This window comes from Protomyctophum bolini (assembly GCF_963924005.1).
Source record: "Protomyctophum bolini genome assembly, chromosome: 2".
Lineage (NCBI taxonomy): Eukaryota > Metazoa > Chordata > Actinopteri > Myctophiformes > Myctophidae > Protomyctophum > Protomyctophum bolini.
The window spans coordinates 24,513,670-24,538,703 of NC_137863.1; the positions used below are offsets into that span (position 1 = coordinate 24,513,670).

At 43.0% G+C, this 25,034-nt stretch overlaps 1 protein-coding gene across 1 annotated transcript; it reads right to left on the reverse strand.

Annotated features, from left to right (window-relative positions):
* Positions 1 to 3,116: 3,116 nt before the first annotated feature.
* ip6k2b (inositol hexakisphosphate kinase 2b) lies at positions 3,117 to 8,602 on the reverse strand. Its single transcript, XM_080787427.1, has 5 exons — positions 7,978 to 8,602; positions 5,597 to 5,828; positions 5,302 to 5,459; positions 4,984 to 5,159; positions 3,117 to 4,882 (listed from the first exon to the last, which is right to left on the reverse strand). Exons 1-5 carry the CDS (start codon positions 8,192 to 8,194, stop codon positions 4,295 to 4,297), a joined length of 1,371 nt encoding a protein of 456 aa, XP_080643553.1. The 5' UTR covers positions 8,195 to 8,602; the 3' UTR covers positions 3,117 to 4,294.
* Between the last annotated feature and the right edge of the window lie 16,432 nt (positions 8,603 to 25,034).

Consider the following 25,034-nt stretch of genomic DNA (forward strand, 5'->3'; position numbering starts at 1 on the left):
ACTCTCCCCCAATGAAAGAAAAAGAGAGAGAATGATGACATAGCCATAGAGGAGACAAAATAACTAGACAAGGTCAACAGGCAGCAGTGAATGACCTCATCACTCCAGTCCAGGCCAGACTCTCCAGATTCTGGCTCTGAAAGTAGGCCTATATATTATAGTAGACCTGCTTTAATATCACCAGCCCTTATATTCTTGCCATTTGATATAGTATTACTGTTCTCAGCACATTTTGCACTAATAGGATTTGTTAATTAGATTGTGATTAAGCATTTAAACTTGTGAGCAGTACCATGCCTTGTTAGAGTTTGGCAAACACGCCTCATTAATACAGGGGAAACTAAATTCAACGTTTGGGGTTGTTTTAGTATTCTTTCAGTTTAGAATGAGCCTGAGGTTGTTGGGTTCTCTGAAAGTGTGTTTCTTTAAAAAGGGTATTTTAATGTTATAATAATAATGTTATAATTCAATATATATATATATATATATATATATATATATATATATTTATATATATTTTTTCCATTAAAGTTAGTGTACTTGAGCAAGACACTGAACCCCTAATAGTCATCAGGCAGACAGCTGCAATCCACAAACGTGCTCGCCGAAAGGGTGACAAACCCACCCAGACCTCTACCGCAGCTGCATCAGGACAGGAGCTCAAGTGCACCAGTTGCCCGAAAATCTGTGAATCAAGGATCGGATTATACCAACATGAACGTGCCTGCCGCAAAGCAAAGCTAAAGGACCCCTAACTCTAAACTCATCATATGATCTTCGCAAGCGAAGAATTTGCCATTGTGTGTGTGTGCGTTCGGTTTAGTGATTTAGTCCTAAACGCTAGCCTATTATTTAGTCCTAATTATTGACGCACATTTTTGTATGTAGGCCATCTGAGTCATGTTACTTGTGACTGCACTGTGGCAATGGTAAGAGTGGGGGTAGTAGTGGCAAGGACACAGCATGCCCCCCTCTCATGTCACTGTCAGAAAATGCCTCTCATTCAAGGCAGCCAGGCCTCAACACAGTATTCTAAATCACATCAGATATGTGTTTAGCATATTACACAGTATCCATCCTCAATGACCATCCTGCAATAATTCAAAATGGGTGTATTGTTTTTTTTTCTGCTTGAAAATACATATTTTCCAACTGAGCAACACCATTGTGCGTCTGTGTGATGAAGTTTATTTTTCCCATAGCCATAGACACTGTGCAAAATTGTCTGATGGCATACTTGCTTGCTACCACGTTGCCCATGTCTGCTGTTCCATCAGCAGCAGTCCAGTATCAGGTGAACCAAGCTACTGCAGAGTGAGTCAGCATTCCAGACATTCTTTCCACAGTCAATCCTTCCGTGGAATTACCCTTGTTAGTGCACGGGTTTCCGGCCCCTTTAAAGCTGATTTGGGTTGCCTACAAAGCTACCGCTATTGGTAGCCCATGTCTCTACTTCTTGAGGTCGTCTTTTCTACCTAAAAGTGCCATTATTCTGCCAATATCATGGCTGTCATAATAGTGTTAATTATATGGCCTCCAGTTCTGTATCAAGTTTGTGGATCCTCTGGTAGATTTAGTACTTTAAAGTTATAATCTGAGTCCGGAGTGAGCCTAATGCACTACTAGAGATAGCCCCATATGTGCCCTCTCCCTACGCTCATTCTGTACAGAATGAGGGGGTACATGGCACATATCCAGCTAGCTAGAAGCCAGAGGTGTTGCCAGTATAACTCTATGGCAGAAACAAGCCACCTAGGTCTATACAAAATAAGACAAAAAGAAGCAACACTGGTCGTTTCTGGCCAGTGTTGCCAAATAAGCGATTAGTAAGTAATTTTATTTTATTTTATTTATAAGCGATTTTGGGATTATTTTTGTAGATTGAAAAAATATTGGGGGTCCTTTGCTCTCGGCATGAAAATGTTTGAGAACCACTGCTCTAAAACAATATTAGACAAAGTTTGAGCCACAAACACATTGCTCTCTCTCTTCTCCTTTTGTATAAATTAAATAGGCCTATTCATGATTCTGCTTATAGAGAAGTAGCCTATGTTAGTTTGTTTTATGGAAACAGTTGTTTGTGTTGAATGTGCTAATTGCACAGAATTATTCAAAAGAGAGAAAAACTTGTCTTTTCATACGTCATGTGGGAAAAAGGTAAATAAAAAAAAGTAACATTATGTTGTCAAACCTGATCGGACACATTACCTGACCTCTTATATCATTTTGGAACCGAAATAGGGAACCGTTAAGAACCGGAATCGATAAGCAGAACCGGAATCGGTACCGGACTCGAAAAAATCCTAACGATACCCATATAGTCATGCGTGGCAGTCACGGGTGTCGACGTGTCGTTGTGGGGTGGAACACAAATCCAGCAAGTTCAGCCAAAGTGCTTAACAAGATCTCAATAACGAATGTATGACGCATGCAGAATAAGATTTCCGCCTTTGTATAATTTACTCTAGCTTTGTCACACTTGTGTACTGTTCCATTTACTGTCCTGCTCCCGTCCACTAAAATGTAGTCCGGTTTGCCGTCTACCGCTTGCCTGATTCCATATGAAATATGAATGGAGCATTAGCCTGCACAGTTGGTGTCTGATGCTACTTTTCTATGCACCTACACTAGGCCTGCAATACAAGCTAAACATAACTCCTTTTCAAAGGTTTTAACCATTAAAAGAATATTTCACTTTATAAATAAATACAAATACCGGTACAAAACATGAGCATGGCATTGCAAACTACTTTGCTACCATGGTATTATCACTGAACTGAAGTGTTGGGAGTGTTTTGTGCTTTGGCTTTAATTACCTGCATACAACACAGTCGTACTCCCATGGAGGCATGATTGCTAATCTGGTTGGCTTAAATTTCTTCTCATCTGAACCATTAAAAGGATACTAGTCATGATACATTTTTCGTTTTTTTCTGGTGCCTGATCTTGCCCTTCTAATACATGAGGGGTTGGCTCCTCCACTCTTCACCCTCATTCTTTTCCAAAAACAATTACATATGTGGTATGTTGCTCTGAGTAAATACAGTATGACATGAGAATAAAATGGCCACTCACTGTATGCATAGTCAGTTAATTAATGCAACATAACAATTAGACACTTTTACCACAAACAAATATCTTTATTCTCAAACATACTGTTGACACACAGGTATACAAGAGGTATCTGCACTTGCAAAAACAAAATTCACTAGTCCATATCAGAACATAACAAAGAGAGCGACAATATGGAATGTCATCCTTGTCTCCATTTCGCATTTGTTTATTTGATTGGTATTTTTTCTTTTACAAATATTAGTTTCAAATAAATAGTTTCTATATTGTCTTTATATCTAATGTTCTTATCAATATATTCTCTTCTTAAGTTGCTGTTTAAGGAATGAAGAGGAGTAAAACAGACAAAAACAAAGGAAAGTGACAACAGAAGGATATCATCCCCTTTATAACACCAATTCAAAATGTTTCTGGTGCAAAATAATACAGGGGAGACAAAGGGCTGAAAAATCCCTTCTTTTTCTACACCTACATCATCTTGTTCTTCCACCACAAAAAACAAAACAAAATAAAACAGTTGATGCTGTAAATCTAAGCACCCCAAATGGATGCATACAAAGCCTGCTTGTCACTGGGGTATGCAGAGACTTAATTGGGAAAATGTAAAATGTCCCACACAAAATAACTAAGTTGTCTATATTGCTACAAGGCTGCTGACAGCTACGGTCAGCATGTTACAGTCAGTCCCCACTACTATGTGCTGTGCTGTTGGGGAACGGCAGTCTTTCAAACGTCATCCCCCAAAACCCTCTTTTGTACAGGAAAAAGCACCAAAATCAGACCTAGAACTATGATTGAGCTTCAATTTGTCTCTGTTCTCTTTCTCATTCACAATTTATTTTCTCTCTCAGAGAGCACTAACAGTAAAGATTAACTAGTCTGTAACAGAGTAGGAGGGGGGAGGGAGAGTTCTAGGATGCTACAGAAGTCCGAGTGTCTGTGAACAGACAGTCAAGTCTCATACAGTATTTCAGTCCCGAGACAGGGAAAAGTGCAAGGAAGAGCACAAGCGGTCCTGTCCCATATTAGGAATGGGGAGGATCGAATCTGTGGGCCCTCTATCTGACCCGGAGACATCCCAGCCATCTCCTCCCTCTCGTGGAGGGGGGGGGGGGTGTAGACCTCCATATGGGCATTAAGAGAATGCACCATTCCAGGTGTAGGGCTTCTGGTCAGCACACTATTCCCGGATGCCGTTTCGAGAGCATGGCAGCTCCCGGCTTTAGTCTGCACCATCCTCCAGCTGGGAAATGATGGTGATCAGGTTCTGAAGGCCAAAGATGTATCCGCTGTCCTGGCCCTCGTGGACCACACTGTCCTCGCCGTAGTGGCGGCAGGTGGTGTGGGCAAAGTCAATCATGCGCACGTCCACCGCAGGGCTGCTGGCCTCAGTTACACTTCGGGATGAGCGGCCCGTGCCGCCCTTGCCACTACCTCCGGCCACACCGGCGCTTCCACCGGTCGCAGAGGAACGGGGGAAGTTGAAGGCCCCCTCTTCCTCATCATCATCAGAGGGCTCGTCCTCGTCACCTTCCTCTCCACCCCGGTGCCTGTGTCTAGCAGGGGCCCTGGGGGGCTCGCCATCGTAGATGATGAGCAGGGAGCTGGAGTAGAAGCGGTAGGACTCACAGGCTTCCAGGGCAGCCTGCATTTCTCTCAGCCGGCGCAGCACCGGTGACAGCAGCTCACGCCTCAGGCAGCTCCCATCACTTAAGAACTGGTACAGGGCTTCCTTGAAACCTGCCAGTGTCAGCTTACGGCCGTGGTACTTGTTCATGAACATCAGCTGGCCTGAGTCTGAATGGTACACCTGTAGAGATCAAATACAAAACATGAGCATGGCATTGCAAACTACTTTGCTACCATGGTATTATCACTGAACAGAAATGTTGGGAGTGTTTTGTGCTTTACCTGCATACCACACAGTCGTACTCCCATGGAGGCAGATGTGCTCTGCTGGCATTTGCGAATCTGGTTGGCTTTCTTCTCCTCTGACGCATCATCGCCATGCTGCCGTGTGCCCATCTTCAGATCCAAGACACATGGCATCCTGTGACGCCACGTCAGGTTCTCCAATAGGATGAATTCTGCAATTGAGTTAAGGGCCAAGCGACAATGGAGGAATGCAAACTAACATAGAATAAATGTCTGTTTTCTGGCATCTACCCAGTTCATATTTAAATGACAAAATGGGTATTGTCAACCACCAGCGGCTCGGTGAAAGGATACTGTATTGGTTGCGGTGCTTGGCATTCTCCTTCATACTCTGCAAGTGCTGCTGGTGACATTTGAGACTCCAGGGGTTGTGTTTGATCTGGGGCACCACGTTGCCTTTCTCCAGGCTGTAGCAGAGAACCTCTGCCTTCCTCAACTCCTCATGGTTGAAACTGCACCAAAAACAAAACAAAAGATAATTTCAGAATTACTATGACAGCTCATCTTATAAATGTGGAACCATTAGCCTGTCAGTTATGTAGTGGCAATGGAAAATCATTTCATTTGTGACAGCCGTGTCCTCACTCACCTCATCATCTTTTCTTCCTTGCGGATCTGTCGAGTCCGGTCTTTGCTGTAGTTGTCGTTGTCCAGGAGCAAAACAGACTGCTTCTTGTTGCTCCACTTCAGCATCTTGTTCTTGGGCTCGCAGTCCGTGGAGGGGTCCTTGTTTTCCAGATCGGCGGGTTCACTGTGGAGGGGGTAGGCGATAAGGCAAAGGTTCCCCTCCTCGTCCCCTTCAAAGCTGACGGATACAACACCTGAGAGGGCAAGATGAGGGAATAGATGGGAGACGGGTAAGATAGGGGTTGTTGTTTCGTGGTGATTTAGTCAAGACCTGCCACATCAGTGCTTACCAACCATCTTGTCTCCAACATTTCTGTAAGGAAACAGATACAGTACATACAGGCACATACTACAAATACAAAAGAATATGCATGGGAGGAGAATGTCAAACAGATGCAGAAATTATATAGGAGGTTTGTCAGGTGCAGAAATAGAGGGCGGTGCAGCAGACACAGCATATTATGCTAGCATGAACAGCCGATGTCATGTAATCAGAGCAGTGAGAGCATACAGTATTATAGCCAATGGAACAGGAAGCAGAGACACAAACACCACAGGAGGCTGGAGCATGTTAGACTGACCAAGACCTTCCTTTATTACGGTCACATGAGGACAAAATAATGTCCAAAACCAAAGATATTCACAGCCAGAACGAGGTTGTATGATATTCCACAATGAACATGTTCACACATGAATGGGCATCAGCGGCAGCGCGTCACAAAAAGTCCACAAAACAAAGCAAAAGCTTTGGATTTTTGCACAATCCAAAAGTCTTTTCAGGTTGGTTCTTCTTAAGAGTCTCTTGGAAAAGGAAATACCGTATTCATACAATTTGACAAACAAAAAAATGTATGTGACATAATGCTTCTAGAACAGTCCTTTTCTTTTGTACAGTAGACTGGTAATTTATGATACTTGAGTCAACAAATATGCACCCTGGTAACCCCGCAAAAACAATCTTTGTAAGGGGTTGTGTAATACACCCCTCTGTGCAGAGTAGGGGAAGTGTCACCACACACTGCGGAGTAAACAGCACAGCTGCAGATACAGATAAAAGAGTTGTGACGATCAGTAGGAAAAAAAAGTCAGCAGTCAGAAATATGGATACATAATCCTATTAAAAGAAGCAACCCAAGGCCAATCCAACCCTCTGCATTAACACCAAGACAAAATAAACAAAACATTTATTTGAAAGCTACAATTTATTTTTAAATCCCTTGCTGCGTTACCAGTAACTGCTAATGGCAGGCCATAGGACCCAGCAGCCATCTTTCATCCGCAACTTCAGCAGAGAGCAGCGTGCGCAACTGCGCAATGATGTCACTGTTCTGCAGAATTCTCAGGCTGCTAAATTAGCTTTACACCTTCCCCATCCCCTCTGCAGTGTCATCACATCATGGAGGGAAGTGTGAATATGATTCCGTACTTTACTTTATAAGGGACGGTCACGGGGTGGTCCATCTAGGTTGATGGTGTGCGAGTCAGAAGTCAGTGTTTATTTATTAATAACAGTGGTTCTCAAAGTGCTTTCCAGGGACTGTCAGGGTTAATTTGGAGGGATCCAAATGGACGTTTTCAAGTCTGCAACTTTGAGAGTATGTAAGTGATACTCTCAGAGTTATTGGGCAAAATCGTGCATCGTTAATGGCAGGAACCCTCCACTATCTGCTCTGTGTCCATGTCTCAAATCTTTTTTTAGTCCCATATGCTGCATTAATATGAGGAGTCATGTAACACGCCACGGGAGGACTGCTGAGCGCACATCTGAGGGCACACACCGAGATCAGAGACAATCTGGAACCGGATACATATATCCACACACCGTCTAGCAGCCAGGTATGTCTCCATGATGGAACTGAACCAGACATGGAACTCCCCCCCATCTGATCCGTCCTCTCCATGAAGAGAAACCTTAGCCGCTGTCGAGGCAGCTAGCCAGCCTCTTGGCTACTCATCCTCCTGGCAAGTGGTGGTTGTCTGTCTGGAGGTCACCGTCTCACCTAACATCTGGCTCATATACACAGTGCCTCAGGACGTGTGACACTCCAGTGAACTCAACATGTTACATAAAAGGACAATATCATGCTATCCGAAACGCTTTGTGATGTGTGCATGGCTGCATGCATGTGTCATCATCTCATGATGTCCTTTGGTGGTTTATGTTTATCTAATCTACAAAATAATTCACAATAATAGTGCCTCAATTTATCTTGCAATGCTTCCTTTACAAAAATGTGGAAAGATGAAGAGAGGAGTAGAGAAGAACTGAGCCATAAAGAGACATAAAATGCAACAACACCCTTGATTTGGGGGGTTCTGAAACGGGTTTGTTTCGGTACGTACCTTTATACTGAGGGATGAACTTGCGCATTTCGGGAGGGAGGCTCTTGTAGAACTGGTGCTCGCGGGGGATGAGGGGCTTGCATATCGTCTGCTCCCCGAAGCGCAGCACGCAGGAGTGCCCCCCGACTTGATGCACAAAGGGCTCAAGCATCACCCCCTTTCCTCCGGGGTAAGGTGTCCCGTCCGCCTGCATGAGCGCTTCCAGAGCGGGGCTCATTCTTCTCACTCCGCATCGGACAGCAATACTGGGCGGTGGACCCACGGTGTCGGTGGCGAGGCAAGAAACTCGACCGCCGGTCAAGCTCCCTGTCCTGTTTCTTTGCAAGCTTAGCTCACTAGGAGGCACTGCTGGGTCTGGTCTGGTCGCCTGCTCACACACAGCAGCAAAAACAAAGGGCAGAGCAGGAAGGAGATAGAGAACACAGAAAGAGAGGAGGCAATCCTTTAGTTCCCTTCGTCTTCCCTGATTTCTAGTCCACGAGAATGTACACTAGTCCTCCGGTGGATTTAGATTATTTTCCCTGTGTAAGTAGGTATAGAAAACGATTATTTAGACGGTTCCGATGCTATACAAAACGAGATCGTTGGCGAATGGCGATTACTTTCAACTGACGTATGTTTTGCTGAGCTCCAAGGGACAAAATGATCTTTCCCGTCCCTTAAGCTCCACCCCTACCCACAGTCGGCCTATCACAGGCCGCTAACTGTCGCTGGGAGGGGACACTGTACCTAGAACAGGATCAAGAGGTTCAGGCAAACAAAGAGGAAAGACGGATAGGGGGAGGGGAGAACTGGAAAAACACTACAGACAAAACACCCACTCACTCAAGGCATTTTACAAGACATAAACACTAAACACTAGTAAACAGACATGATGTTATGATCCGCCGACTTATATATAAACATTCGTTTAAGCTATAGAACAGATACCTTTTTTTGTAGCAATTCCTCGTTTTTTCATGTTTTCTTTTCTCTCATATTAAGTTATCTTCTTCATAAAAGTTGATTGGATGGCAGTAAAGTAAATAAATTATAATGATGGGTTGAGAGTTGTAAAAATGGTGGTATAACATGCTTGTTACCATGTATTATACAGGATGAGTAGCCTAGCCTATAAACAACTGATTTGAAAGTGATGACACATTTGCAGGCAAAATTGAAACTGGAACACTAAAATGGAAGCTAATGAAAAATTGTTGTGGGGTTCATGTCTCCGTTTCTGTTTATTAAGAGCTGGAGACAGGGAGACCAACGTAGATTTCCCCCCTATTTATTTATTTACAAAAAAACATCACTTACACCCCTTAACAACAATCTATGACATAATAGCACAAATAAGCAATGACCAAAAATAGCATTATCAGTCCCTTGTCAATTGTGTGTCAGCTGGTAAACATTGGTAAACCATTTAACTGATCAGTCAAATTAAATAAACTTGCAGCAGACCATTCGCAGAACAATACAATTTGCAATGATAAAACATGGGTGTCTAGAAACAGCTTTGCAAAAATAATTAAAAACCCTGGCACTATTAGGCTAATAGACCTGCAACAAGATCCTATATTAAAGGGAAATTTAAAAGAAACACATTATGGTAACTGAAACTGATGTGACTGAGGAATCACTTACTCTGACTACACGTCGAGACAACACACCACGGTAGTCCTGACAGACTTGAACTACCGCAGATGACATCAGCCCACTCTCTGAACCATTTCCAACCGTTTGGGAAGCGGTTCAGTTCCATGAGCCAGAGCTCCAACATTTTTCATATTTATCACGATGTATAAAAAATAGCCGATCTACAAGCTCAAAATGTGAGCTTGTAGATCTGCTATTTTCAAATGGCTGAAATATAGGGTTGAAGTGGTGAAGTGGTGTGTTTTGTAATAATAATCAAAATCTACAAAGTAACTATAGTAACTAAATAATATTTTCAAATAATTGTAGTGGAGTACAATGGTAAATAGTAAATTGAGTAAAAGTACAATATTTGCATCCGAGATCATGTAGGCCTAGTGAAGTAGAATTGGAAATACCTCAAAATGGCACTTAAGTACAGTACTTAAGTATGATTACTTTCCACCACTGCTGAGGAAGATCTGAAAGTGAGGAAGGCACTTAATTGCATGGAGGGCCCTGAACTATTGAACCCCAACCACTCCGGATAAATCAAACTCTGCTTCTTCTATTCAACGGTAAAGTCTGTTCTCCTATGGCAGGGAATACTGGACCCTGAAACCAACCTTTTGTTTGTCAAAACAAAACACCACCAAGATACCCATGTACCTGTCTAATTACTTCCTTAATGTCAACAAAGTCCACACCCACAACACCACAGGGTCTCAACAAACCATGTGCAAGCAGATTTGGCACAAACAAGGGACTAAATTCGTGCCACCAAAATGTGGAACGCTCTACCAACGGTCATTAAGACATGCAAATTCCTTGACTCCTTCAAAACCGCTCTCAAAGGGCACCCCCTTTTCCCCCTGTATATGTTTTCTTTTCCATTTTTACCTCCTTATGATTTCCTGTTTTTTGTATGTCTCTAAATGTTATGATGAATTGAACAAGGTAGACCCTCCGTAAACAAGTCTAGTGCTTTATTGGTCGTCCACTCACAGCTAACAGTTTTTTGTATTGAGTTGTGCCTGAAATGTACTGTAATTCTGCAAACTGTTATACTTCAATCAATCAAAAGTCAACAAAAGTGCTCTCAAGACTCTAGCGGGAGCCCTAATTCAGCCCTACTTTGACTATGCTTGCAGCTCTTGGTTCTCAAACATCTCTATGTCACTAAAGACCAAGCTACTACTCCTCAGTCTGGGGCCTATGACCCATCTTGTTGCAACTAGGGATGTGCCGATAAGACAATTTGGCCGATATCCCATATAATTAATTGCCATGGCATTATGGCCGATAACCGATATAACCGATGTCGATATGATATCATTCTCTATTTAAAAAATATAATTATTTTGAAAAAAGGCAGAATTAGAAAAAAGCAATGCCTCTTTACTCCAATATCGGCCGATACCGATGGGTTTGCCGATTAATCTCCCATCAATAGTTGCAACCCATTTTGATAGTCTAGGGTGGCTCCGGGTAAAAAAAAAAGAGTTAAGCAATTGAAATTGGGACTGAAATTTAAAATTGTAAATGTAGATTTGCCCTCTATGCCCTCTGTACCCGCATACCTGAAACTATCTCACAGCCACAATACAAGAGGAAGCGAGAACAACGATCTGGTACCACCCACTTCCAAAACAAAAATGCAAATATAACCCCATTCTTTGTTCCCCAACCTGTAAATATTTGTTATTTTTACCTTGTATGATGATTTGAATTTTGTTGTTATGATTATGTATTATTAACTGATTATGAACTGAATACCCAGGACCTGAATGGAAACAAGACTGTACCCTGTACTGATTACATTTATGTTTGACTGTACCCTTTACTGATATTACTGCCAATAAAGTATACAATCAATCAACCCTGCAGAAGTCTCTTGACACTTACAGGCTGTACTGTACCAGAATGTTGCGTGCAGTACTTAACATCAGCAAGAGTGAACATGTTACCAACAAGAATCTCAATCTGTATTAGGTAACACCAGTGAGAAAATAGCAGCCAGGAGAATGAGACTGCAGGACACTGCCAAAGACATCAAGAACTGCCAGCCAGCAAACTGTTGCTGTGCATGGGAACCAACAACACGCAGGCACCGACACACAGTGTCGGTGCCTGCGTCCCACATTAACATACGTGGACGTACTCAAGAAAGATGCAGGAGTGCAAAGTAAAGACGAGCTGGCCAGATGTATGGATATGCATGTATGTGCAAGTGAAGTATATTATGTGCAAGTTGACTATGCATTTCTGGCCTAAACGGCTTCCCATAGAGAACAGTTTAATGGCATCATTAAAACATAAAATACAATGAAAGCAACACTAGAACATACCGGTATATAATTTACAAAATTGTAGTTTGAAAGTTAAAAAGAAAGAGATGTGGATGGTCTCAACGGGTGGTCTTTATTTTCTTCAGGCACAGAAGAAATTTGTTTGAGCACGTGAAAACTACAAAAAATATATACAGTAAATACCATTACAATACAAACACAGCAATTCTTTCATAGTTTAACAATAATAAAACTGTGCATTAACTTCACCATTTGAAATTACCATCAACAATAAAATGGTTAAGTCAAGATAATAATAATAATAATAAAAGATAATAATAACAGTAGGAAGCCACCTGGAACCTCCATACACCGTCACCCATAGGAACATGGTACATTGAACAGGATCACAGCAAGGCAGGCACTGTTGGCAATATAAACAGCTCAGTTCACTAGGCTACAAATGGCTACAAAAATAATTCAACTGTGTGAGAAGAGGAACATTGCAAACAAAACCAGGTCGCGCTGCTACATTCAAACACCCAGGGTGTCTCCAGTGTTACTCTGGCTGTGTGGAATGAGTGCGTGAAGTTAGCATGCTTCAGATAAGTGCGTTCCGGTGGAGCAGAGCCATAGAGTATAGACAGACGTAATCTCACCCCCGAACCCACCTCACCCCTGCCCACTTTGACAGGCTGGAATGGCTTAGGGTTGAAGACAGAGTAGTACAGCATCTTGCAATGGGTCTGGTCCACAAGTTTCGATACACCACCAAGATACCCATGTACCTGTCCAAATACTTCCTTAATGTTAACAAAGTCCACATCACCCACAACACCAGAGGGAGTGCAACAAACCATGTGCAACCCAGATGCGGCACAAACAAGGGACTAAATTATTTTCGCTCCTATGCCACCAAAATGTGGAACGCCCTACCAACAGTCATTAAGACATGCGAATCCCTTGACTCCTTCAAATCCCCCCCCCCCCCCTGAAGGCTCCACATAGGGACAACCGGACGTTTTTGGAATGCATTGGAGTCTATGGGCTCACACGTGTACATGAACCATTTGACCAGGCTGTTTTCTGCCCCCTCAATATCGCAACTCTTCTATTAGATGGCTCTGCGGTGGACGAAGCTGAAGTATCAAATTAAAGGTAAACCAAAAACATGCAGAATGTTTCAAAATAAAGGCAACCCAAAATAAACAACGTAAATAGACAAATTAACTTCAAACCAAAAGAAATAATTTGAGTTCAAACGCCTAGTGTCACTGACACTTACAAGTTTTTAAGCAAATGTTTGCAGTGCTTTATATACAGTAGTATAGCTCAACATAATGTGTTTATCAATTAAATGCCCGTTGATGGCTCTGTCATTAAAACCAAGCCAATGGCCTCCAATATCACAGATCCGACCTTGAGCTAGCTTGTGAGTCAGGTGACCTACAGTAATAATGAGTGGATATTTGCCAAACCAGACCAAGTGCGTGATTATGAATCCCACCACAGCTCTAGGATAGACCTGTCTGTTCTTGTCTTATGTCAAACAAGAACTGTTAATCACAGCGACTACTGGCCAATAACAGCAGGGTTTGCCTAGAGCTGTGGTGGGATCCATAACAACGCAGACCAAGCTAGCCTAGGCTAGCCAGTGTGGACAAACACGGCCTAAGCATGGACTAAATCCCTGATGTTCCAGTTACACACCGGGATCAGAAATAGAAAGAATCAATCCTAAAGGACCATAGACCTTGAGAGAGAGAGGAGATTACATAGTCTACTCTAGTAGTTGAATGGCCCTCTCCTCTTTGGAAATGGGCAGGGACTCTCTCAAGTGGCAGGAAGTAGGAACTCCCGAGCAGTCTGGTGGGGAGAATGGGTGAAAGCTAAAGCTATTAAGGGACCGGATGTGTGCATTTAATGAGCATGTGTGTGTGCACACGCATCATTCAAAACGCCAATACGGTTGCGCAAAGACCCACCCCCGCGGCCCCGCCTGCCTCTGATTAGCCTACCAAACATCCCCTTCTGTGACGCACGCGGAACTGCTTCACCTCTAGTCATGTGTCAAATTTGCGGGAATGGAATTGGTGCCGGTGTCACAGTAGCAGTAAATGGTGACTTCCGGAAAAGAAATCTTTTTAGCCTAGTCAGTCTGGCTCACTTGATGCGTCAGTCTTATGTCAGCCTGGCATGGCCTCCATTCACATCTCATGGGCCTGTGCTCTGGGACAATATAGTTAGGCTGGACCACAAGGCCTTCAGTCCGGTTACGAAACAGGGGGTTGAGTGATGTAGCTTTTAACATCCTCCTCCAGACACACTGCACAATGTGCGAATTACCTTCTATAAACACAGACGTAACTGGATAGCTCGGCCCAGCCACTTAACACAGCAGCAGACGCTTAGCAAATTGGCATCATTCTGCATCAGGAGTGCACTTACGACAAAGAATAAATTAAATGTTACTCTATGGTCTAGAAATCTCACATTAGTTGCTGCTCTTAGCATCTGCACTAGACGTTGAACTTGATGCATTTACTGTCACTTTCAGTACTTTTACATTATTGATCTTGTTTATTTCTAACTGAACCAGGCAACAGACCTGGCAAGGTGGTTGGCACGATTTTCACCACCAAGCAGACAGGTGGTGAGAAAGAGATCCAGCCATCCAGGTCACAGAACATCTGATGAGTGCAGTGTTTCTCAGATCTTGTGTCGGGACACAAAGTACCAATGGATTAGATTCTAGCTCTCTAATCAGGGTGGATTAGTTGCATCACAGCCATGTCATTAACTACTGTACGTGGCCACATAAACTAGCAGTAATCATGGATTTTCAGGAATGGAACTGAGAACGACTCAACTAGAGCACACAGGAAGCTATCATTAACATTTATTGAGTTTGAGTTGCAGAATCTAGGAGTAGAAGAATTCCTCTGCCAGCAATATGCTGCAGCTGTATCATATGTGACAATAAACACCTTGCACTTTGAACCTACTGTAACTGTATGATACGCTTTCATCATGCATCATACTGTACGTCTCAGGTACAGTATATGTTGCATGCACATAGAATTGAAAGTGCATGTCACAATTGCAAATTCCAGTGTAGAGGATAAACTATAAGCTTTTTCCCATTTATGCAGAAGGTTAAGAACAAAGAAAGGACACAATGTTCACATGTGAAATGAGATTGGGAATAAACTTTCACATTATTTTATAGGCCATTCGTTAGCACCAACTAATTGCGACCTCATTCGACGACATCCCAGTGGGTACATATACCCCTACTTTCCCAAACATGAATCAAAATGAGAGTTGGCCCAAAAAAAGAGTTTGGGCCTTTGTCAGCTGCTATACAGATTAGTGTGTTGTCTGAAATGAATTAAGTAGCGACGTGAGCTACCAATGGAGCAATAACCACATTAAGTCAGTGCATTGGACACAGTTGTTTGACAAAGAAGAATTAGCCCTATATACAGTATACACACATCTTTCATGTGTTTAATCAATCAGTAAAATGGTAAATGATAAATGGTGCATTTATATAGCGCCTTTATCCAAGGCGCTTTACATAGATGGTGAATGTACATTCACCAATTCACACACACATGCATACACCGATTGCGGCGGAAGCCATGCAAGGTACCAACCAGCACATCGGGAGAAATTTGGGGTTCAGTGTCTTGCCCAAGGACACTTCGACATGTAGACAGGAGGAGCCGGGATTCGAAATGCCGACCCATGGATCATTGGACAACCTGCTCTACCTCTTGAGCCACAGTCGCAGTGACTAGCAGTAGCATGAATCATCACACATACGTGGAGATGAAGAAGGCTTCTGTTTGCACACGTGAGTCAGAGTACCACTACATAAATCATCATACCAGATACAGTAGGGTAGTATCGGTAAGCAATCACACAGATGTGAATTCACGTCTCGGCCGAGATGGGACATTGGTCAGGTCTTCGTTTAGTACTGCATGGCATTTCCATGTAAGTTGTGTGTGTCTAACCCCAAGGCTTGACCCTGAGCCTTCTTAGAAATTACACTGAGGTTAAGTGCCAAACTCCACATGTGCTGCAGTGGAAACACTCTGAGCTTCCACTAATACATTTTCACCGGAGGAAAAATATTCTATGAGGGTTTACTTTTGGCAATATCGGCAGAGGGCGTAGTGGTTTTTTCCCGGGTGGAAAAATAATCCCTTTTTGGCCTTTTCTCGATAAGCCTTTTGGCTTTTAACTTCTCCTGCACAATATAAAAAAAAAATATATATATATATATATTTGCTATTTCTGCACATTGATGTTGTATGTCAAAGTAGAATATAGGCCTTAAGGAGAAAAAGGATTCCAGAAGTACATGATTCCACACACCTGTTCACGTTGTGTTTGTTCAAGTATAGAGGAAAGACTCTAAGCTAACTTCTCCCCATACACTCATAACTTTCTCCAGGTTAACAGGCAGTGGGAGACTTGCAAATACTTAACCCTGGCTATTAAAAAAAGTTTCATATACACTTGTCAAAGGCTAAATATTTACCATGATGTGCCGTAGGGGAACATGTTATGTAATCAGTAACCCTGGGGTAAATTTGGGTGTCAAATCAGCAACAACAGTGAGATGAGCACACAGGAGAGAGACCTATTGCATAGGTAAAAGTCAAGAGTATTTGTGGGGACATGTGTTAACAGCTTAATTAACCATATCCATGTTGTTTGTGCACATTTTGCACCAGGCTGGTGGCAATTTCAACATATCCTGTAAGTTTTGTAATGCTTATACAAACAATTTGATTGGGCAATTTGTAATTTGGGCTTGCACCAGTCAATATATGAGTATATATATTGTGGGGGCGCTGTTCTACACACCAAAGTAACACAGGAAACAATTGATATTTTGCCACTCTGGCGAGGAGGAGCAGCAGCGGACTGTCGGAGGACCAGCGGAGGACCATCCGAGGCCCGTGAGAGGTAAGTGGGTTTCTTTTAGGGTTTTCCTTCCCTGTGTCAGGCTTGTATTTCCATACAAGCGCTGGTTGCATACTATGCCAAATCAAATAGCGTTCAAATTAATCTAAATAATAATGTAATTTCTTACAGAGAGCAGGAGGCGCTTCTACCGGTAAGTAGGGTACGTGCCAGGGCCTCTCCTCGGACAACAGGTAAGATCTGTCACATTTCTCCTTTTAGCTCACTGGTGGGGTTTATAGTGGGAAAGTTCAATGCCATAGCCTCAGAGCCCATGGTGTTCATCATGTAGTGCATGGCCTGTGAGGTGAGAAAGAATTACTATCTTATCATATTGAGGTTTGTCTTACCGAGCGCCGTAGGTTTCACTGCTTTCCCGGGAGAGTCTCTGAGGGACTGAGATAGGCAGAGGTTTTTAAGTCACCTGCAGGTGTCAGATAATTTGGTAAACGAACAGGTGGCGTACCGCCAATCCTGAACGATTCCAAGCTGACAGCGTCTGACTCTGCTTCCCCTCTCTCTCCCCGGGGTTGCAAACCCGTGGCGCGCGGTCCCTGACCGAGACGCCACGATATATATGCGTGTGTGTGTGTGTTTGTGTGTGTGTGTGCAAGTCTCCCACTGCCTGTTAACTTGGAGAAAGTTATGATCTTCTATCTATATGATGTGTTTTATGATTACCGTACATATATATGTGATAGTAGGGGTTCAAGCCCATATTACTATAATATACAGTGTATCAACAATGACTATAAGAGTACAGACCTTCAACAGTGAGTATAAGGAGGATTATGTACAATCTACAATCTATCAACAGTCTGTGTACACAGTACACAGTTGTTCCTTGCTTAGTAAACTTTGTTTTCAAATATGATGCTTTGCATGGTCTGTGAACTAAAAAACATTGGTAGGATGCAACTGGGAGGTATCCTTGGTGATGTATCCCAAGGTCATCGGGGTTTCGGGTCTTCCAACATCATACCCCTCACTCGGGTGACCGAGTCGGGGTGATCAAGTCCCGACTTACGTCCCAGTAGCTACCCTCGATCAGTCCCATTAGGGAAAAAACAGGGACACACAATCCGCTGCTCCAGAACTACTCTGTCGGTACTGGGCGGGCCATCCGTCAGGTACCGGGCGGGCCATCCGGCGAGTGGAGGGACTAGGCACTGTGGGTTGACTCCTGGCCGGGCACCTCCTACGTCTCACCAGGTTCTCTCCTGCTCTCACCAGGGTTACCTGCAGGACCTGTGCGTTGCACCAGATTCCCAGCACCAGACACTTCATTCGGGAGTGGTGGATTCCGCAGGCTCCACCAGCAAGGTAACAGTGGTGGCTCCACTTGCGGCTTGAATGGCACTCCTAAAGGTTAAAAGTGAAAAAGTAAATAATAGACCGTGACGTTCTCATATGGGGGTCAGCTTGGTTGTGCCGCCTGAAGCCGTAACAATACTTCCTCTTGTATTACAGGTTTTTATGTTGTTACATGAGGTGAGACGAACCTTATAAACCTCAAGCTTTCAAAATCTCATCTGCACAGCCCAATATTATGCTGTTGTTTCAAATGTGTTTAAATGTGAAAATATACTACTTATTACAATTAAAATAAGGTCAACATAGTTGAAGTTCACTGGGTGAAGTAAACAGCCAAAATAAACCATGCTTGGCAAGCAGCCGGGTGTCCTGTGACAAATGATAGAAACAAATACAATGACATCACTGACACCAGATAATCGCTTGTGGTTAAATATCCTGTAGCCTCCTCCTGTTGTTGGTAGTAATGTTATCAGGTCAAATGAGCCCTGACCCACTTAGACGGTGGCTGTGATCTTCTCTGTGCGTGCGTATACTGTATGTGTGCAAACATTTGAGCCATGCTCGTTGCTCGGATATGACAAAGGAAAAGTTTAAATGAGAGCGTGTAAATGAGAGTGTCAAATTGTGGTCACAGTTAATGTTTTGGTCCATTGTGTAGTTGTTCTCTCACATGCTATAATTGAAAACACTGTAAATATGAGATGTGTGACAACCAGCTTGCTGTTATTATGGCCTAGTTTCTCGACCCATTGGATCAATGGCTCAACTCTAGACCAGCATGTTACCATGTAGGATGGTGTATGTGTGAGATCGATGCTCAGAAAAATAATTTTACTTAATTTTGAGTAATGTTCACTTACCACAATATTAAGACTGCTAAAACATTTTAGACAGTTTCTTTAACTGTCAATTTAATGTTTTGGTATCAGGTCAGAGTACAAGTACACGAGTAGGGTATTGGGCCCGCTGGCCCATTATTGCAGCAACCCTTTCGATATACTGAATGTGAAGAGAGATGTCAAACCTTGTTGTTCTGCATGGTAGACAGCCAGAACATCATTTGTTGGAGGAAATGGTAAGGTTAAATGTATACAATGTTAATAAATAAGTTTCATGCTGCATGTCTGTGTGCTATCCATCTAAGCTTATCACCACGGTTGTTTCTCGCCCCTGCTAGTAAACACGCCCTACAAGTGCAAACCACATATGGTATGTCTAGATTGGGCCTATATATAGAACACCTGTGGCGGCGTAGATCCTAGAGTTATCATCAGTCATAGCTCTACTGACATATCTTTACACGTATGCCCAGAAAACACCCCCACCCCTCTTTAACTCTCTCTCACACACACACACACACACACACACACACACACACACACACACACACACACACACACACACACGTTGAGCCGTGATTTCCATTCGCTGCAGGATCAGGTTCGGCCATTAAGGGGCTTTGCTCTTTGGTCAAACATGTTGTTAATGTTGGATTGGACCCAGAGAATCCCCTGTCACTGTTTGTGTTACTCTCTGCACCTTGGACACCCATAGTGCCCTTTACTGACCCACCCACATGCCATACTGACCATCTTATCATATCATATCATCATCATATGGCGTCACTTTTAGGGATATGTGTGCATATACAGTAGGTAGTAATCCTGCTTTGGTAATTTATCAGCATTATTATAGCTCATGCATGTACTGTCTCACCGTATATCCTTTTATTCATGGACGGTTGGTTGTCGTTGCTGACATTCTCAGAACTTCTCTGTTAAGCCCCAAGGGAGTCTGCCTACAGTACGTCAGAGCAAATTACTATATTTATATAGCACTTTTGCCACGGCACTTTACAGTGTATTTCACATTCACCCATTCACACACCAGGAGCCGTTATAGAGGGTCTTGCTCAAGGACATGGAGCCAGGAGGAGCCAGGGATCAAACCAGGAACCTTCTGATTCCAAGGTGTCCAAACACGGAAGGGATGATGACAAGGAGTTCTGCTTTGTTAAACCAAATCCTTTACCAGAGCTTTCAACGCAGCTCGCAGCAAGCTTCTCAGCATAACACAATCTCTCACTAACAGAAAGAGAGGCAGGAGACAGACAAACACCAGGGGACATACAGTACCATACAGGCAAATGACAAGACAACAGAAAAGGTTAGTAACAAATCGCTTGCACAAATATAGGTAGAAAGTTAGAAACAAAGAGCAGTACATTTTCAATGGCATTTAGCCCCTTTAGTGGATATTCCAACAGTCTGGACAAGCAGTACGCCAGTTCTTTCTCACATTTGGCCCATGCAGTCACTCACTACATCAAAACTATAGTCTCCTCTCTCTGCTTCTTCTCCTGTCAAATGTATGCAGCAAAACCAAACACAATGGAACAGAGCAGAACAGGACAGAATAGAATAGAGAACAATGCAATGCAACGAACATGCAGGACACGTCATCACCAAACAATCAACACCATACATACATACAATCATAGCAAGTGTGGGTTATAGATGTGTGTACAGTTGGGCAGCATTGGTCTTATAAATAACTAGAAAAAGTGCTCCTTGGAGCGGCAGGTCAGGTAGGTGATTGTGGGCCAGCAATGTTTGAAATTCATGATGGAATATGGACAGCTCCGTCTTGGTCACATGACTATAGAAATACCGATCTTTCATGATGATGTTTGGACAGAATCAAAAGTAATATAAAAAAAATGTCCAGTATAGGTAAAAACGTGATGCACCAACATAAGACAGATTTGAAAAATCAGACCTGTCTGAAGTGAGTGGTGCTGTACTGTACTGTACTGTACTGTACTGTACTGTACTGTACTGTACTGTACTGTACTGTACTGTACTGTACTGTTCAAGCCCTCCTCCCTGGCCTGTGTGTGTCTGTGTAACAGTGACACTTGGTGGTGAACAAACGCTATTTTCGTGCTCGGACACAGCTAAGTCCTGCCCTATGCGGGAGATAACTATTTCTGTAGACAACGCCCTGGTAACGTCTGTCCCAACAGCCAGGAATCTTGGTGTTGTCCTGGACAGTCAGCTCTCGTTCAAAACTCACATCACAGCTGTCACTCGATCCTGTAGGTTCACACTCTATAACATACGACGAATTAGACCGTTCCTCACCCAGGAATCAGCCCAGCTCCTAATCCAGACAACAGTCTTGACAAAACTCGACTATTGTAACTCCCTCCTTACTGGCCTACCAGCATGTACACTTAAGCCTCTCCAACTGATCCAAAATGCCGCAGCTCGCTTGGTCTTCATCTTCAACCAGCCAAAATTCTCACATGTCTCCCCCCTGCTCCGCTCCCTCCACTGGCTCCCGGTCCCTGGCGGAGACAACAACGTGGTGTGGTTGTTGGAGTTGTAATGTAATGTACACTGAATACTTCAACAATGGCTGGTTTCTTAGAAAGCTTGATGGGTGGAGAATGTTTCTAAAAAGCAAAACAAACTTTACAACCACATGGTCTACATCTGTTTGCTCTGGAGCAAATATGAGCAGCTTCATCTCTGGTCAATCTCTGGTATGTTCCCTGGGGTTTTCTCAAGGCTTGGGTTGGGGCTAAAGGGCTGGCAACGGCAACGTACTAGAATACACAGCACGTTTCTCAAATAGACTGTGTGACCTACAGTGTCAATCATAAGCAATAATGTGACCTGAGGCCTTGTGAGCCGTCAATGTAATGAGACAGTTAGACAGCGCAGCCCACTGTACATCACTAATGAATTCCATATGACCCAAATGGCTGGAGAGTGAGTTGAGCGAGTGCCAGTGTTATAAACACAAAGCCACTGCTGCTACGGTATACTGCTGCACGTGCAGCACAGGATGTCACGTGGCTGCGGCACCCAGGGGCTGCCAAAATCTGGAGATCCAGGGCTTGAAAACACTTCAACATTCACACACACGCACGCGTGCACGCCACACGCACACACCCAAGGCACATTACGCAAGACTCTCCCTGGATAGACAAAAAGTCCAAAGTAAACAAGGCAAGGAGACAAACCATTTGAGACTGAGGTCCTCTGCTCAAATGTTGGGCTAAAACTAGGATTAAACAGGATGATGAAAGAGCAGATAATTTGATCATGTTTTATTTTGTATTTATTTTAGTTTCACAGTCTGGGATTAAAAAGCACTGTCCTGACAAACTCATGCAACACATTCTTTTTTATTCTGTGCACTTTAGCATTTGGTGCAAAGATCACAAATAGTGTCATCGTTCAATGTACCCGAGTGGTATTATGAAACACACTTTAGTACATTGTGTTATTTTCTGCTTTCAGACAAATAAGGATTAAAGAATCCAAAACTCCTCCCTCTTTTGGCTAGAGAGAAGGGAATGGAGCACATTTCTTTGTTTTCAACTGCAGATGTTAAGTTCTTGATTTCCTTATATCAACACGTGAGAGTGTGTCTCTGTGCGTGCGTGCGTTGCCGTGTGCGTGTGTGTGCATGCGTACGTGCATGCATGCGAGTGTGCACAAATGTAATGTGTCAACAGGGAGCATACACTCCCTATAGTACATTAGATTCTGGCTGTATTACGCAACGACCAATGAATCCAATCTTATCTAAAAATCCCATGCATGACGTTAGGGTATTGACATGGAGTGCAGGCTGAACTGTGGGACAGTATATAAGGAAAGCAAAACAACATCACACAGCTGCCTGCACTTTCATAACAACTTTTACAATCGCCACCAAACTGCAAACTTGACTGCTTGGTAGCTTATCTATGATGAGCAGCCCCAGGTTCAATGAGGTGAGCCAATGTGTTTGTGAACTGCTACTTTGACAAGCTTAGCAAAAATATCTACAAGCTCAAAACACGCCACTGTTCAACATTGTGAATTTGAAAGCATGAATCGTTTATTTATGAATATAAAAACTTTTTATGTAAGTATTTTGGTATATAGTTTTGCTTTGGCATTTATATTGCACTATAGTCTTCCGACCACTCAAAGTGCTTTATGCCTCTCAGTCACCCATTCATAACCTACGGTGGAGACAGCCATGCATGTGTCTTGCTCAAGGACACTTGATTCCAGAATGAGCTTGAACCGGAAACCTTCTGATTTCCTGATTTCCGACACTTTAGTCTGTTGAAAATGTGCTATTTTCGTCCAGAGATGCTTGCAAATATGAAGCTTTAAACTACGATCCCTTCCTTAATACAATCTCTTAGAATCTAATCTATTGTGCCCACAATAATCTAAGGCTTAGATTATTGTGGGCACACAGCAGTAAGGACTGAGCTATGGTTATGCTAGTTTATGAATACAGCTCTGAAATGGTCCTCATTAGCGACTAGCTGTCTACAATCTACATGGATATTTTATATTTTCATTGAAGGTCGTATCTATCTATAATGCACCAAGTCTCTGTGTGTACGTCGTAGGTACGTGTGTACGTCTGTAATTCGACACACGCGTTCCACACCCCACAGGGAGTGCAGTGCCCGGTGTCGAGTCCGTCAGATATCCAGTTGTCCAGAACCAGCCACAAAAGCCTCTGCCCGGAGTCTGGACCTGATTACCCCTATATCTCCATATATGGAGCTGGCCTGTTCTAACTTCTGACATCACAATACTCCGCCCCGGGGCTCTGGACCTGATTACCCCTATATCTCCATATATGGAGCTGGCCTGTTCTAACTTCTGACATCACAATACTCCGCCCCGGGGCTCTGGACCTGATTACCCCTATATCTCCATATATGGAGCTGGCCTGTTCTGACATAACAATGTGTTCTGACATCTGCATAGATTCCATATTTGGGCATGCCTGACAAATAACTCCATATATGGGCATAAAAGGGACACAGACATAATAACTGGGTGGGGCATGCATTTTCAACTTTCATCTTTCCAATTAGGCCAGTGCCTAAACGGGCACCGCTCTAGTCAACTAAAAGCAGAAAATGATATGACTTACTTAGCAAAGTATTATTGTATATGATCTGCCTTTGGAAGAGGAAAGTGGAATTCGGTGTTTTTAACATGTAGCTTTCTCAGGGCTAAAAGAAGACAAGTATAATAGAATGGCACTAAGGGATTTTCGAACAGTTCTCAATTTTATTTTCCAAAACATCCTGCGGCCAGCCCTGATCCAGATACTGAAGTCCTTTTCTGAGTATTCCACTAAGTGGAAATGTTGTGGATCCAGACCAGCAGGTCATCAGTCTCACATTAACCTTTCAGTATATATAATTTAATTTGTAGCAATGTAGTAAGAAGGTCTACTACATGAACCAACCATAATCCTCTCTGCAACAAATTTAATCAATCAAATGTTCATTCAATTATCTCATATAAGTCCATAATAAACACTCAGTTTTACACACTCATTTTGTGTATTAGTATGTGTGGTAATGACACCCACAGTCCAAACCATCATCATTGATATATCTCTCTCACTCGCTCACTCACGAAGATTTGCACCTCTGCATATCTTTTTATACTGTATCTCTATAAAATGTATGAAAATAAATAATTTGCAAAAGAACAGAAACTCCCCCTGAACTTCCCTATCAGTAACCCAGTTACACATTAATGTGCCATCAGATTCGAGGCTAAGAATGGGCTGCTGCTATTAAAAGTGCTAACAAATTGGCCTCAATATTAATACAAGTTGCTAAAACTAGGTTGATTGAGCAACTCTGGAGGCCTGTGAGTGTTCTATTCACGTGGCATGATGCCGCCTCATTTCTGAAGCTCTGCATAGCACGTTTTAATTGATATTGCATTAGCTGTGTTGGACAAAGCCCGAGGGCAGGCATACTGATTTATGACAGCCACTTGACGTCTGACTGAGATCCACATGAAG